This window comes from Schistocerca nitens, chromosome 5 (genome assembly GCF_023898315.1).
Source record: "Schistocerca nitens isolate TAMUIC-IGC-003100 chromosome 5, iqSchNite1.1, whole genome shotgun sequence".
NCBI lineage: Eukaryota > Metazoa > Arthropoda > Insecta > Orthoptera > Acrididae > Schistocerca > Schistocerca nitens.
The window spans coordinates 451324478-451342463 of NC_064618.1; the positions used below are offsets into that span (position 1 = coordinate 451324478).

Sequence of the window (17986 nt, forward strand, 5' to 3'; positions counted from 1 at the left end):
ATTTCTGCCCAAACTCTTTGTCTTTAAATATGTCTGCTTGTGTCTGTATATGTGTGGATGGATATATGTGTGCGTGCGAGTGCATACCCGTCCTTTTTTCCCCCTAAGGTAAGTCTTTCCGCTCCCGGGATTGGAATGACTCCTTACCCTCTCCCTTAAAACCCACATCCTTTCGTCTTTCCCTCTCCTTCCCTCTTTCCTGATGAGGCAACAGTTTGTTGTGAAAGCTTGAATTTTGTGTGTATGTTTGTGTTTGTTTGTGTGTCTATCGACCTGCCAGCGCTTTCGTTCGGTAAGTCACATCATCTTTGTTTTTAGATATAGTGAGATAATGAGATTGATCCAGTTGCCACTTGATAAAATTCCCTAAACATCACCACAAATTCTTGTACAATTTTGGTCATAAATGCTGTAAACGGAGTATTCTTGTGCTTCTCTAGACCGAAATTTGGTTTGACTTTGTTTTGAGAGTGTATGAAATAAATTTATCAATGTTCAATAATCTTCACTAAAATGCATTTCCTTCTAGATGATTAAATATGAAATGAATTTTCTGTAACTCATTGCAGGGCTTTGGTGATGTACCATAGAATGTCTTTAGGAGCAACATTGGATGTGTTCTTCCTTGTTGCTCGAAAATAATATATTTCTGTACAACATTATTGTTCATTTCAAATCTGGAATCCTGTCAAAGTTGGTTGCCATTTATTTGACAATAGGTTTCTGCCCTGTAACATCACTAGAGATACTAAGTAACCTGTAACAGATAAATCACATTCGCAAAATTCCCACAACCGAAAATCCTGGCAATTTACCTGTATGTTTTATTACTGAAAGATTAAAGTGATTTCCCTAAAGCAGCTTTCTCACTTCAGTTCTTGCTTTCTGTCTGTGTACATTTGTTTTCACTTATTTGAACTGAGACCACTACAATAACATGTCTTAAATTATTTTGCAATCCATGTCACTTATCAAGTTGAGCTTGTAGTTCTGTTCTTAAGAGTGTAGCCATCCGCATGCTGCCCTTAATTTGTTGTTTTATTTGGATTCCGGCCTCTTCTTTAAAGATAGATAATTACTAACCAATTCAGTCATTGAGCCAATTGATCCAGTCCTTCAAAGTTGGAAGTTAATTATGCTTTTTTCATTTTCTCTTGGTTCTCCTCATTCAGATTATATAAAAAGTTTTCCTTTTCCTTACCTCTTTGCTCCTTTTCCTCCACTAAAAAATGACGAATAAACCCCATAATGTCTTCCATTTCACTCATTTTTAATATAAATATGTTAACCCACTTATCCATTTGAAATAAATCATATACTGCTTATAGATGTTGAATGAAACTTGCAGTTTTAGAACAACCAATGACCCATTTTGCTTTAACACCAATAAAAAACTTCATAATCTTTGTTAATCTGCTGTTACTGTTCATAAAACTGTAAAATACATCTGTGTCACCCAACAGTTGATCCTAATCTCACTTCTGTGTTTTCAGAGGAATAATTTTTCTCTGTCAGTCAACATAGGTTACAAATATAAAACTGATTTAACACAGCAATATTTTGCTGTGATTTCTTACTAAATTAATACATATGCTTGATAATAACTAGACACTGCTGAGAAAATTTGTAACTTCAAATAATAATTGAAACATATGACACTGGAATCTGTCTTCCAAACTTGCAGGTAATGAGAGGACAGTACCTCTGTATAGTATTTACTTTATGTGTAGTTAAGTGATCACTTCTGTAATCTTCCATACATTAGTGGGTTAATTGGAAGCCATAGCTAGAAAATTGTATTCTCAGGATACTGCTAAAACTATACTTATATAAATGGTAATTTCTTCATGTTTGGGTCCACTGTCTTGATTTGATTTCTGAATAATGAAACTGTTTTTAAAACATGTCCATAACATGTCATTTCTATTATGCAAGATGCCTTTATTTGCATCATGTATATGAATGACATTACTGTCAAGTTGTGATCTGTGGGTGAAATTTTAACACACATTTTAAATAACACGTCAGACAGAGTGAGAATTATCTGTCAACATTCAGTACACATCAGAAAGAAAACAGCCTCTCTGCATTAGATATAAACAAAACCTTGACAATTTTGCTTCGAGCTGATAAAGGGAAAAAGCTTACACATCTCGGAGGAGATATATGAACATCTCAAAAAGCAGCCATGATAAATGTTAAATGAGCAAACAGACTTGTGAAACAGAAAAATTTTACACAATTTTAGTCATATTTTAAATTTGATATAAATCAGTGATCATGAAGGACTATGTTTATTGTCATGAAATGTGGTGGTGTTGCAGAGCTGCATTTTGTTTTTGTGTGGGTGTGTTTATTGTTTTATATTACTAGTGACACAAATGTTAATTTTAATTTACCATTTTAGTAAAATGACTGCAAGCGTCCATTATAGTAGAATATTAACAAAACAACTATATACTTTATGAATCAATAACAAATATAAATGATTTTAGTATTGACAGTATTGTAAATAATTTTATGAGTTCACAGATTTGTGTGACATAAGATTTTTGGTCAGTGTAGAGACTGTTTTACCATAGAAGTGCAGTACAGGGATGTTGGGCCACTTTGTTTTGTGCGCTGGCAACCAGTGTAGAGACTTAAATATCTGCAGGATGGTCACAGGTGGGCTGGCATGGATGCTGCAGCGGAATAGAATATAATGCCATCACAGAGTGTGCATGTGAAGTGCAGCATTGGCAGAGTCACTGACTCGAAGTATTTACCTGTTGGCAGCGATAAGCCTGGCCAATCTGATTTCAACTACCTTGGACCAGTCTCTCACTTCCCACTCTGTTAGTGACAGTCGTGGTCATGTTTATCTTTGTGCTAGTTTCCATGCGGTGTTGGGACACACTGCTCTCCCATAGATTGGCTAGCATAGAGTTTTGTTCACCCTTCTGGAGTTCAGCTTCTGCCCTTTCTTTTGCTCCATCATCGGCTCATATAGTTTACATTTCCGCTGATAGTGACAGTTCATGGTGTTTCCACATCCTGTGCAGATATAAATCTGAGGACATTGGACGTTCTTGCACTTGTGACACTTTTTTCCCATAGTGTTTGATTGTGGCCACCATTGACATGGCATTTCATGACATTTTTTGCAATACTAGGAGGAGGAGTCATTCGTCCAATAGCAGCAACAAAATTTGCAGCAGGAACAGATCATGAACTACTCAAACAGAATGCAAAATTAGTCCATACCCACTCTGCACTGATAGTGAGTTGATGATGGCCGAGAAGCTCTCCCTCACTACCCTCAATGGCATTTACTGTCTTCTACAAGTCTACGGAAAGGGGGAGAATTACCTGGACTAGTTCTTGCTGCATTGCCAGGTAAGGCGTATTGTTGATCCAATTTATAAGGCTGCCTTGTTGTTGTCCAGCAGTGTGGGATTATATGAATTTACAGGATTTGAATTCCTCTGTCGAACCTGAGAAACCTAACTGTGATGAACTTTGTCAGTTGCTCCTGCAGTATTTTGGTCATTGAATCCTTGGCTACACGGTTACATTTTAACCCACACCACAAGTGCTCTGGACAATATATGCGGTGTGGATTGCTGACCTGCAAGGACTCTCACCCAAGTGTTGTTTTGAGTGTCCCCAGTATGCTAATTCGCTTAGGGGCTCACTAATTACAAACGTGATCATCCAATTAACACCTGACCCGGAGATCCAAACAAGTGCATTGGCCTTGTCCACCCTCTTCTGTAGCTGAAGTGAAGTGACGAAGCTTTTGGAATCACATGACCTTTTATAGCAGTGGCAAGGGGTGTACTTTCTGACAACTGGCAGTTGGCTAAAGTTAGATGTGCATGGTAAACAGCCCCGGGTGTCCTGTGGGGTGAGCCAGGTGCCTTTTCCTTCTGCTAAGTCACCATGTATTGACATCATTGATGATTTGAGTGCAGTGATATGGCACTGCCTGTCATTGTCTGCAGCAGCCTTCAGTGAGTACACATCAGTCGAGCTTCATAATCCGTACTTGTGACATTTTTTGTGTTCTCTGTGTTGCTCCCATTGTGCACCTGTTTCCACTCATTGGGCAAGCCTGCGATTGAGCCCCAATTGTCATGTGGTGCAATAGAGGCCATGTGTGTAATATCCCACAGAATAAGCGATTTTGGCAGCAGTCATCAGAGGCCCTGTTGTTTTCTCTGGAACTAGAGGCTGTCTCCATGTCCTGAAAGCATCTCTCTGGCATATACTGCTAATGGCGGTAGTGTATAGTTGACTGATTGAATATCAGGTAGATAAAGGAGTGTCTGTCAGTATAATTAACTTTGATATATGTAGGCTCTTAGGCTGCCCTGCTTTGCAATGGCCGTTATGTCTAGTTGTGTCTCACAGTAAAGTGTATTCCTGTGAGAGGACAATTCTATGTCTCTGCACGTTTTTAAGTGCACATGCTCCATTGGCACAAAATATTTTTGACTCGGCTGCCTTTCCTGTTTTTGACTTCAAGATAGTTAACAACGGACAGAAAATTTTGAGGCACGCATGTCCCATAAACAGTCAGTGATACCTAAATTTTTGGTCGTTCAGAGCCAGATGGCACCACGTGTCTTTGCAGTGATTTGAAACAGATGATCAATGCACACTGTGTTGCGGATTTGTATCCAATTCCACTACCAGAGGCATTATTGGTGAAGTTGTGATGGGGCCAGTATTTTTACATGTTTCGACTTACACAATATGTATCTGCAACTGCCATTAGATGCAGCTTCTGGAATTTCTTGGTACTCAACACCCTCTTTGGGCTTTTCCAGTTCGATTGCTTGTGTTTTAAAGGCTTGTCTGCACCAGGAATTTATCAGCGATATTTGTGGATTTTGATTCAGGGCTTTCCTATTGGGTTAACTACCTCGATGACATGCAGATAGCCTAATTTGTTCTGCACGAGAGGAGGATTTACAAAATCTGCAGTCACTCTTCCAGTGCCCTGTGGAGAAAGGTCTTTGTGGCAAATTGGAAAAATGCAGTTTTTTCTCGCCAAAGGCGCATTTCTTGGGACATAAATTTAGCAAAGATTGTCTCATCCCTATGAATAAGCACGTCTGAGCTATTGTCAACTTGTAATTGCCCAAGAACCTGAAGGAGCTCAAGACCTTTTTGGGCAAGATTTCTTATTATGCTAAGTTCTGCCCAGTCCATGCACATTTGACATTCTCTTAACAGCCGTCGCTGAAAGGGCTTCAAATTCATGTTGTCTGTGAACCGGGCCTCGCAGTCCCTCAAGCAATGTTTGTGCTCAACTCTTTATTTGACTTTACACCAGGTAAATCATTGTCTGTGGCTGCCAATGCTTCTTAGTGTGGCGCTGGTGGAGTTCTTTCTTGTGGGAACCCAGATAGCTCCAAGCAGCCTATTGCTTATGCATTGAAGAAAATTTCTGCAGGGCAAAGTAACTACTCACACGTGGAAAATTAAGTGCTGGCTATAATTTTCACCATAAAAGAATTTCATATATTCTTGTGTGGAACAAAGTTCTTACTCATCAGCGACCACAAGTCCTTGTTTTTATTATTTGGCCCTCACTCTAAGCCAGATCGGACCGCCCACCAATTGCACAGGTGACTCCTCTGTCTCAGCAACTATAGTTACAGTATTCGGTATCAGTTTACTGCCCAGCCTGCTAAGTCAGAGATGCTATCATGGTTGCCAGCCAGTTATGATCCAGAGGGTGATCAACAGGAGGCTCTACTTTTTGCTTTGGATGATACCTTGCAGCAGATGTTGCTGGATTTTCTTACGTTGAGGGAGCAGGAGATCACAGCCACCAACCTGCTTTCTTGGAAAATCGTTTCAGAAGTTCAGACAGGATGACTCAAGTGCACTCCTTCAGGAACAGCTTCAGTGTGGCGTATGTGTTTTCTGCTGTGGGCTCAGCTCAGCATTGTTCCATGGGGTCCTCATGCTTGCAAAGGAGAAGCAAAGTTACCGAATGGTCATTTCTGTGACATCGTGTCCTCGCATATGTCAATTGCTGTGTGCATCGCACTGGGATATATCTCACAATGAAGGCTTTGGCACGGTGTTACATATGCCTACTAGTGATTGTTCACGATGTTGAACACCTTGTGCGGCTTGCCTGACCTGTACACAGAATTGTTCCAATTAGTTGTGCCTGCGGCCCAGGGAGCCCCTGCTGCCATCATCTCCAAGCCCACCAGGCAGTGTGGTCAGTCGCAGTGTCGGTCCTGTGGGATGCACTCAGTTGTGGCAGCATGTGCTCCCACTGCCATCCCCCTCTGCGCCTTCCAGCAATCTATCTTTGACTGCAGACTGGGGCACTAGTGGAGATGGCTCCCACAATTGCCAATGTGGAGCCCCGTGGAATTTGACTCATTGCCCTCCTCCCATAATTCGCCAAGGGTCAAGTCCTCACACCCACTGTTGCTGGTGGATCAATGTCACACCAACATCAGCAATCTTTCACTCCTTAGGAAGAGCTAGCTGCATTGGTGTCGCCTTCTATGGTGTTCGATCCACTGCTGGGGAGACTCTCACTCTTACCAGTCTTATGACGGAGATCACAGCATAAGCCAGCCCATTTTTGACTGTTTATGGCCTTTTCAGGGTGGAGAGATTTAGTTACCCCCTCCAGTGGACATCAAGATGGGTGCAGATGAGCTGATGTGGATATCACAGCAGAATAGTACTGAACGCCATCATGGAGGGTACACACGAAGTGTGGCATGGCTAGAGCCACAGGGTCTGCTCTTACCTCTCAGGATTGATAAACCTGCCCCATCAGTTCTTACGCTGATTTCAAGTGTCTCAGACCAGCCCCTCACCTTGCACTGTGTTCTGTTTCTGCATTATTGTGACTGCTGGTCGCATTTGTATTATCTCCATGCATTTCTCTCTGCAGTGCTCAGAACCTGCTTCCCCGTAGATTGACTAGGTTGTTGTGTTTCATTGCAGCTTCCAGGGTTCAGCTCACAGCTTTAGTGTCGAGCCACTGTCAACTTATATAGTTTACATTTTTCTCGATAGTGATGTTTTAGGGCATTGACTCGCCTTGTGTAGATAAGGAGGAGACCATTTGTAGTAATGACATAAAAAACAAAAGTTTTAAAAGAGAGTTAATAAAACCTCAAAGCATCTCAGTAGTAGTTATGAGAGTCCACAAGTGCTGAACGCGAATGCTTCTGTATTCGGTAAAAGTCAACAAATTCCCCAACAGGTGCTACTCAGTTATTCATATGTTAGCAACTCTACTAAATGAGTAGTCCAACAACATGAGGATAAGGCTAGGTTTAATATTCTTCCATCATACAATGACTGACTTGTAGTGTGTCTAACATTAAAGTGATAAAATTGAATGTCATTGCAAGCAATGCATTTGACACTATTGTCTGTTGGATGCTAGAATCGTTGATATTCCTTTGAACGGCAAACGGTGCAGAAGTCTCTTTGCTGCACTTGTGATGACATCAGGAGCAGGTGAACTAAACTCAGTGGCACACAAAGCCCAAAAGGAATATCTCAGACAGGCATACAGAACAACAACAGAATGTAATCTAAAGAAATAGTGATTGCTAATAGAGATATCTTTAAACCTTCTGCTGTTGTGAACTGGGGTGCATGCCATGCTCCACCCTTCCCCAGGTGCTATGGATGTTTTCACATGCACTGCTTGGGTTTTTCTACAGTGCTGTTAATAACTGTATGTGTACTGAACCACCAACCTCTCACTGCTGTGGACCAGTTACTTCCGTGTCTCGGAGCATAAAAAAATTTCTGAGTATTTGTCAAACGACAAATGTGCTTCTTTGCGTGCTGTCACTCAGATATAGAAAAAAACAATAACTTGAGAATGAAAAGGGATATTGTTCTGCTCTCAATTTTAAGTAAAATATCTTTATCTTATCTACATTTCATATATTGCAATGTATGAACTAAAATCAACGATACACAATGCATTTTTATCTCTACAAATTATAAAATTTTGTGCAATTTTTTCCTTCATTTGATGCAGTACGATATCTATAATGGATAATATCGAACAACAATATCAGACTGTAAGATGTGCAAAAATAAAATTTTTTCAGTGAATAGTTTCCGTAAAATCAAATGATAAGTATTTCATAGTAGCCAGCAAGTCTTCACGGACAGAACTGGGCACACCACACGCGACTGTTGCATCTGATATAAAAATTAGTAACTCGAGAATGAAGTGAGATATCTTTCTTCTTTCAATTTTAAATAAAACTTTCATATCTTATCTACATTTCATTCACTGCAATGTATGAGCTAAAATCAACTATATGCAAATTTTACACAATGCTTTTTACCTTTGAAAACTTTTTAAAATATTATGCAATGTTTTACTTGAATTTCATGCAGTGCAGCAACTGTGATGAATAACGAAAAGAAATTCAGTTTTTTATCAAATGAGGATATCTGACTGTAAGATGTGCAAAAATCTTTTCTTTTATTTTTTTATTTTTCAACAAATAGTTTTCTTAAAATCAGATGAAAGTATTTCATGGCAGCCAGTCACCTCTCCTCACCACAGGTATCAGCATTTGGTGAGCAGTACAACCACAACAAATCCACACTCATCACAGATCGCAGAGAGTATGCCTATAACAGTGAAAGGTTTAATTCTCAAGAAGATGATAGTATCCCTCTTCCCACTAGTGTGAAATTACACTTGTACATTTATTTACTACTACAGTACAGGAGTTTCTTATCAGTCCACTAACTCTGATCAGAATTATTACTGACAAAATCTTGTTCCCTTTCACACAATAATGAATATTGATTATAGTAATAATGCTGTGAGTAATTTTAAATTTATTGAGAATAGTGAAAGGTACGCAGCGCTGTGGTCACATGACTTTAGGTCCCTTTGCCATTATAGTTCAACTCTCTGCAAAGTGTAATGTCTAACCGTATTCTTTGGGAGCTGCATGTTCCCGCGGTTTTGTAATGTTTGTGTATATGTATGACAAACCAAAAGGACAATTTTTGCCATTAAATATATTTGACAAGGACCAGGAAGCCAGTTGTTAAAGCCAGGGGCAGGATGGCTCTATATTATCAAATAATTTACACAAATTGATCGTGAAAAGTGTAGAGCATATACAGTCAGAACTTCACTCCAGAAATGTAGCTAGTCCTGTATAATATGTCATCTTTTTCATATCATACTTTATATATCGCAACATTCTTATTAATATACGAATTTATTGTGAAGTATGCAAATATAGTTTAATATTTTCTTATAATTTTAATGATACTTGTCTCTTAGCCCATCTTTACGAATCTTTCCTACATTTATTTGTTAAGAAACTAGATCCTACTTGCACAAACAATTCAGTAAAATATCTACTGTCTACACAAAATATTACACGTACTCATTAACTCATTGTTGTATCTGGTTGATAATTCTCTCTCTCTCTCTCTCTCTCTCTCTCTCTCTCTCTCTCTCTCTCTCTCCAAAGACCTCATTTCTCAGGGTCACTCAGAAGTAATCCTTTGTCTTACGTGGCTCAAGCTTATTTTCCATATTTTTACTATGCAGGAGTCACATACACAACAGATACACCATTTCTCACTTGTTAAAAGAGTCTATAATGTAACACAACTGCTGCCTGTCAGTTGACAGTTGATGTTAGTTATATATTGTTCATTAGAATGTGCCTACATAGAGTTCTTGTCCGCCATAAGAAAAAAAATCTGTTTTGTTCATGTTACCATGGAAAATGAAATAAAAGCATTCTTTTGTAAGTTTTTGTTCCTGTGGGGCAAGCCCTCAAATGAGAAAGTAACATGTATTCTTCTCTCTGTAACATTAGTTCAGATTAGTCGAGATGCACACAAATACTTGTGAAGATACCCAGAAACGTGAAAAAGATACTTAAAATAGACTACAAAGCAAAGTGGAACCTCAAAATTGCTTGTGTTCATAGAATTCATTTGGTGCTACAAGGTGGGATGTATCTCTCAAAAGCCCCTCCCATATTTCTTCTTGGGCTGAATACCATTACAGATGTATATGATTTACTTTAGAGATTTGTCGTGTGTAGGTCATCAATGTTGACTGGCATTCTGAAATTATCTGGCATAAGAGAACGAAAGGTTGTCTAATTTATATGCAGAAACCAGACTACAGTTATGAGTTTATGGGCATGAAAAGGGGTCAATAATGAAGAAGAGAGTGATACAAGGATTTCTAACCTGTCCACAATGTTATTCATTGAGCAAACAGTAAATAAAGAACACTTCAGTGCTACTGTGATGACCATTGACAGGATGTTGCTATATAAGGTATGGAACAAAATTGAATAATGTTTGGATGTGTGTTGTGTGACCAAAGTGACACTCATAGAACATTTGTAGAGTGCAAAATGCAAACTTGATGAGTTTACAGTTTTATTTGTGCATCAATTGTATTTTTATAGGTAATAACGGGAAACATAGAGCTTTGAAAACTAATGAATCATTTGTAGTAGCCTTGTATATTTCTTTTTAATATGATTCTGCTTGTTTTCTCTTCTGTGAAATTTACATGAAATTCCTTCACTGTAACTTACATTTCCAAATTCGATTGTGATTTTAAAGTATCATTTTCTTTCTTTCTTTTTTTCCCTTTATTCATAATGATTACATCTGTAAGTGTAAAATATTGATTTATTTGCACTTTTTGATGTTGATGTGTACACAAAATTTAAAGTGGTATTTTGAAATCTAGGTTTTCATATGGGTGGACATTGATTTAATCAGCTTCTGAATTTATCTCTTTCAGGTGATCAACCATCAAATTTTGGTCAGCAGCGTTTATGGGGAGCTGTTGGTTGGGGAACGTTTTCAATCTTAGCTGGCATTTTAGTTGATGAGTTTAGCAGGGGTCAAACGAAGAAAGATTATACAGTTGTGTTTTATATATTGCTTGTGATGATGGCGCTGGATATTTTGGTCTCCTCACGCCTTAAGGTGAATTGAGGGCATTTTATTTGCAATATGACATTCTGCTTTTTTCAGTTTCTAAATTGTTCTTTAATTTACTTCGCTATTAATGTTCTGGATAGAAAACAGTGTTTCATTTTTTGTTTTAGGAAGTGTAAAGTATGACACTGCTCCTACATGTGGTAATTCCTATTTTCTACCTAGGGTAGTGTCATTTTGTTTCTGCACAGGGTAGTGTCATTATGATTGAAAGGATGAAAGAGTTATGTATTTAATATAGTAATAAACCTATGTGACATCATCAGTGTAGCCAGTTGCATGAAATGCAAACAGAAAATGTTTGTTGTTGTTGTGGTCTTCAGTCCTAAGACTGGTTTGATGCAGCTCTCCATGCTACTCTATCCTGTGCAAGCTTCTTCATCTCCCAGTACCTACTGCAACTTATGTCCTTCTGAATCTGTTTAGTGTATTCATCTCTTGGTCTCCCTCTACAATTTTTACACTCCACGCTGCCCTCCAACACGAAATTGGTGATCCCTTGATCCCTCAGAATATGCCCCAACCAATCCCTCCTCCTTGTCAAGTTGTGCCACAAATTTCTCTTCTCTCCAATTCTATTCAATACCTCCTCATTAGTTGTGATCTACCCATCTAATCTTCAGCATTCTTCTGTAGCACCACATTTCGAAAGCTTCTATTCTCTTCTTGTCTAAACTATTTATCGTCCACGTTTCACTTCCATACATGGCTACACTCCATACAAATACTTTCAGAAACGACTTCCTGACACTTAAATCTATACTCGATGTTAACAAATTTCTCTTCTTCAGAAACGCTTTCCTTGCCATTGCCAGTCTACATTTTATATCCTCTCTACTTTGACCATCATCAGTTATTTTGCTCCCCAAATAGCAAAACTCCTTTACTACTTTAAGCCTCTCATTTCCTAATCTAATCCCTGCAGCATCACCCGATTTAATTCGACTACCTTCCATTATCCTCGTTTTGCTTCTGTTGATGTTCATCTTATATCCTCCTTTCCAGACACTGTCCATTCCATTCAGCTGCTCTTCCAAGTCCTTTGCTGTCTCTGACAGAATTACAATGTCATCGGTGAACCTCAAAGTTTTTATTTCTTCTTCATGGATTTTAATTCCTACTCAGAGTTTTTCTTTTGTTTCCTTTACTGCTTGCTCAATATACTGATTGAATAACATCGGTGAGAGGCTACAACCCTGTATCACTCCCTTCCCAACCACTGCTTCCCTTTCATGCCCCTCGACTCTTATAACTGCCATCTGGTTTCTGTACAAATTGTAAACAGTCTTTTGCTCCCTGTGTTTTACCCCTGCCACCTTCAGAATTTGAAAGAGAGTATTCCAGTCAACATTGTTAAAAGCTTTCTCTAAGTCTACAAATGTTAGAAACGTAGGTTTGCCTTTTCTTAGTCTAGCTTCTAAGATAAGTCGTAGGGTCAGTATTGTCTCACATGTTCCAACATTTCTACAGAATCGAAACTGATTTTACCCGAGGTCGGCTTCTACCAGTTTTTCCTTTCATCTGTAAAGAATTCACATTATTATTTTGCAGCCGTGACTTATTAAACTGATAGTTCAGAAAATTTTCACATCTGTCAACACCTGCTTTCTTTGGGATTGGAATTATTATATTCTTTTTGAAGTCTGAGGGTATTTCGCCTGTCTCATACATCTTGCTCACCAGATGGTAGAGTTTTGTTAGGCCTGGCTCTCCCAAGGCTGTCAGTAGTTCTAATGGAGTGTTGTCTACTCCTGGGGCCTTGTTTCCACTCAGGTCTTTCAGTGCTCTGTCAAACTCTTCACGCAGTATCGTATCTCCCTTTTCATCTTCATCAACGCCCTCTTTAATTTCCATAGTATTGTCCTCAAGTACATCGTCCTTGTATAGACCCTCTATATACTCCTTCCACCTTTCTGCTTTCCCTTTTTTGCTTAGAACTGGGTTGCCATCTGAGCTCTTGATATTCATGCAAGTGGTTCTCTTTTATCCAAAGGTCTCTTTAATTTCCCTGTAGGCAGTATCTACCTTACCCGTAGTTATATGCACCTCTACATCCTCACATTTGTCCTTTAGCCATCCCTGCTTAGCCGTTTTGCACTTCCTGTCGATCTCATTTTTGAGACGTTTGTATTCCTTTTTGCCTGCTTCATTTACTGCATTTTTATATTATCTCCTTTCATCAATTAAATTCAATCTCTCTTCTGTTACCCAAGGATTTCTATTAGCCCTCGTCTTTTTACCTACTTGATCCTCTGCTACCTTCACTATTTCATCTCTCAAAGCTTAACATTCTTCTTCTACTGTATTTCTTTCCCCTCATTCTTGTCAGTCGTTCACTAATGCTCTCCCTGAAGCTCTGTACAACCTCTGGTTCTTTCAGTTTATCCAGGTCCCATCTCCTCAAATTTCCACCTTTTTGCAGTTTCTTCAGTTTTAATCTACAGTTCATAACCAGTAGATTGTGGTCAGAGTCCGCATCTGACCCTGGAAATGTCTTACAGTTTAAACCTGCTTCCAGAATCTCTGTCTCACCATTATATAATCTATCTGATACCTTTTAGTATCTCCAGGATTCTTCCATATATACAACCTTCTTTTATGATTCTTGAACCAAGTGTTAGCTATGATTAAGTTATGCTCTGTGCAAAATTCTACCAGGTGGCTTCCTCTTTCATTCCTTAATCCCATTCCATATCCACGTATTACGTTTCCTTCTCTTCCTTTTCCTACTATCGAGTTCCAGTCACCCATGACAATTAAAATTTCGTCCCCCTTCACTATCTGCATTATTTCTTTTATCTCATCATACATTTCATCAATCTCTTCATCATCTGCGGAGCTAGTTGGCATATAAACTTGTACTACTGTGGTAGCCGTGGGCTTCATATCTATCTTGGCTACAATAATGCGTTCATTATGCTGTTTGTAGTAGCTTACCCGCATTCCTGTTCTCCTGTTCATTATTAAACCTACTCCTGCATTACCCCTATTTGATTTTGTGTTTATAACCCTGTAGTCACCTGACCAGAAGTCTTCTTCCTCCTGCCACCGAGCTTCACTAATTCCCACTATATCTAACTTTAACCTAACCATTTCCCTTTTTAAATTTTCTAACCTGCCTGCCTGATTAAGGGATCTGACATTCCACACTCCGATCCGTAGAACGCCAGTTTTCTTTCTCCTGATAACAACGTCCCCCTGAGTAGTCCCCGCCCGGAGATCCTAATGGGGGACTATTTTATCGCTGGAATATTTTACCCAAGAGGACGCCATCATCATTTAACCATACAGTGAAGCTGCATGCCCTCGGGAAAAATTACGGCTGAAGTTTCCCCTTGCTTTCAGCCGTTCACAGTACCAGCACAGCAAGGCCGTTTTGGTTAGTGTTACAAGGCCAGATCAGTCAATCATCCAGACTGTTGCCCCTGCAACTACTGAAAAGGCTGCTGCCCCTCTTCAGGAACCACACGTTTGTCTGGCCTCTCAACAGATACCCCTCCGTTGTGGTTGCACCTACGGTATGGCTATCTGTTTCACTGAGGCATGCAAGCCTCCCCACCAATGGCAAGGTCCATGGTTAATGGGAGGAAATGTGTCATTATATACGAAGGGCGTCTATATCACATGACTTCAAGGTTTTAGACCAATACACCGATGTCACTTGACCAGACTTAGTATCATTTAATTTCAGCTAATCACATTGAATAAAACTTGTGATAAATCACTGTAAGGCTGTCAAGCTCTTCTGAATCAAGTGGGCTACATCTAAAAACGAAAGTACTCAAAACAACTACATAGTTAAAAATAAACAAGATTTGAAGCACATTGAAATCAGTTACTTTTAAAAAAGAAAACATGTTTACAGAGTTGCCTTAGCAACTTATAATTCTCATTAGAAATACAGGAACTGTGAAGCTGCAAATTCACCAATGCGAACAGAAGCAGCTTAGTGTCATATTTATTATTGGTGTGGCCTTTATTCCACTGACTGGTTTTATGCACCTCTCCAGATTAGTCTTCCCTGTGCAAGCCTCTTCATGTCTGCATAACTACAGCAGCCTACATCCATTTGAACTTACTTGTTGTGTTGAAGCTTTGGTTTCTGTTACCTCCCATATTTCATTCCATCAATAATTCCTTTGACACCTCAGGATGTGTCCTATCAACTGGTCACATCTTTTATATGAGACTGTTCAATGCTAAGGCTTCCCACCAACTGGAGCTGTAGAGAAGAGGCTATGGATTAAGCCAGTACCTTCCTCATACTAATGCTGCCAACTGTTGAGAAGAGTTACAAAGGTGGAGGCATTTCTTTTCAGTCAACCAGGGGCGGTGGCAAGGGGGTATAGAGTATCGTATTACACTGGATAAAATTACTTTCAGGGATCAGCAAATATATTAATCAAACAGATTCAACCTTTTTTTTATAATTATGTAGCAATACAGGTTGCAGTGTATTACAAACACATTTTAACAAAAGAATAAGAGCGCAAACAGCTTACTACCTAAACCAGTAAATATCATTTAACATAAAATAGGTGTCTTATTATTTATTAATACACATTTCTTACCCTGATATCCAAAACAGTTACAAAAAACTACTTTAAGCAACACCAAATTTTACCAATTTGTTGGTAGAGGACCCCAACTCTCCTTTTGTTAAGCCATATCCCATTACCCCAAACGCCCCCCCCCCCTCACCAGCCCCCATTAACACACACACAGCCCCCCGCCCCCCAGAATGACTTCTAGAATCGCCCATGCAGTCAACCCTCGTAGATATATGCCTTACACTTTTCAGCTTTTTCTTCTTTGCTTGGTACTGGTTTGCCTTCTGAGCTCTTGATGTTCATATAGCTGCTTCTCTTTTCTCCAAAGATCTCTTTAATTTTCCTCTAAGTGGCATTTACATTCTCTAATTATGCATGATTCTACAGTTTTGCATTTGTTGTCTACTCATTCCTGCTTAGATCTTTTACACTTTCTGCCTGTCTAATTGTTAATGTGGCTATATTCCCATTCATCTGCTTCAGTTGCTGCGTTGTTGTGTTTTCTCCTTTCATCAGTTAAATTCAGTAAAATCTGGGTTATACAGGGATGTCTATGAGGCCTTGTCTTTTTACTTCTGTGATTCTCTGCTGCCTTCCCTGTTTCATCTATCAAAGCTACCCATGTGTCTTCAGTTATTTTCCTTTTCCTCTTTCAGTATTGCCCAATGATTCCTGTGAAACTGTCCACAAGATGTGGTTCCTACAGTGTATTTGGGTCCCATCTATTTAATTTCCTACCTTCTTGTCGTTCTTCAGCTCTAATCTGCAGTTCATAACAAATAAATTATTGTGAGTGTCAACATCTGGCCCTAGAATAGTATTGTGGTTGAAAATCAGGTTTCAAAATCTTGTCTTACCCTTACATAATCATTCTGAAGTGATCTACTGTCTCCATCCCTGTTACACATATTCACTTCTTTCATGATTCTTAAACCAAGTGTCAGTGAAGATAAAATTATGCAAGTGACTTCCTCTTTAATTCCTTTCCCCCAAACTACATTGTACTAGTTTTCCTTCTGTTGGTTTTCCTACTACCAAATTTCAGTCATCCATCACAGTTAAATTTTCATCTCCCTTAAGTACCAAATAATTTTGTTCATCTCATCATCTCATTACAATTTCTTCATCATCTGCAGAACAAATTGGCATATAAACTTGTACTGCTGTGGTGGGTACTGGTTTTGTGTTATTTGTCTACAATAATTTGTCCATTGTGCTGTAGCTTACTTGCATCCCTGTTCTCTTAATCATCATTAGGTCTACCCCCGCACTCTTTTTTGATTTTGCGTTGATAACACTGTACTGTCCCAACCAGAAGTTGTGTTCTTCCTGCCACTGCACTTAATGTCATTACACATAATGCATACTTGAAAGGCAGGGTAGATTGATAAATCAATTATATTGCTCAAAGCTTCATTAAAAAAATTCATAGCTGGGGGATAATGTCATACCACTGTGGCTCTTACTTGAAAACGATCATTTCTATTGTGGCAGTTATGAGCATAATGGATGAGCATGAGTTCTACTGTCTGTGTTTTAGTAAAATCAGTTCATACCAACACTGAAAGAGCAGCTAGTGATGCAATAGAAAATGTAGGGGAAGAAAGTAGTAGTTAACTGCAAATGATGCATTGTTTAAAAATCAGGGGTTGCCTTAGTTATCTTCAGAACATTCCTTTTGTAGTTTAGGTAAGCTTGGGTATTTTTGTTTTAGTAATAGTCGGTAAATATTAACAGCATTGTCTTTCATGAATGATTAAAGTAAAATTTGCAAACATTTTTCAGTGTGTAACTTTTTTACTGAATTAGTTACATTGTCTGTATATATATATTTTTTCCTTTAATTTTTGCCTGTATGGAAAGAATAAAGTCTAATGTGGTTTTCTGTTTGTTTAGTACACCCAGACTAAGCTGTCTGCTAGTATTATTCGTGATGTTGGGAGGCTTTTCATGGAAATCCGAATTGTTGTCTTCTTGATATGGACTATTGCTGTTGGCCTGTGCACTGCTATGGTGTGGCAGTTTTTGTTTTGGTGAGTGTGTAATTTTCTGTCATCAAACACAAAGAACAATATTTTTATTAAATAGTAGTAGCTGACTAATGGCTATGAATTAAATAATTCTGAAAACTAATGGAAAGCCTATTTTATTATAATTCCATTTGCAGACCACAAGTGTTCATCAATGAGGTTATTAATTTCAGTCAATGATGATCACCTTCAAACCCACAGATATACAGTACAGAGGTAGATTGATGCCCAAATATATTCAGTTTACACAAATACAGAATCAAAAATCAATTTAACAAACATGGAAACATTCCTGTAGCTGGATAGATGTGGTATACCAAACATTGTCATAACATTTATAGATTGTACAGTGAAAATGATTACTCCCATAAGCATCATCGCAAAGCCACAAAATTTGAGTAT

The 17986-nt window shown here is 38.7% G+C and overlaps 1 protein-coding gene across 2 annotated transcripts in view; it reads left to right on the plus strand.

The window, feature by feature from the left end:
* Window positions 1-17986, plus strand: part of LOC126259560 (major facilitator superfamily domain-containing protein 6) — a 153129-nt gene that overhangs the window by 35648 nt on the left and 99495 nt on the right. For both annotated transcript variants that reach the window (XM_049956454.1, XM_049956453.1), the window contains exons 4-5: window positions 10805-10992; window positions 17451-17587. In XM_049956454.1, the coding sequence (XP_049812411.1) occupies window positions 10805-10992; window positions 17451-17587 (325 nt within the window). The remainder of the gene's footprint in view (window positions 1-10804; window positions 10993-17450; window positions 17588-17986) is intronic.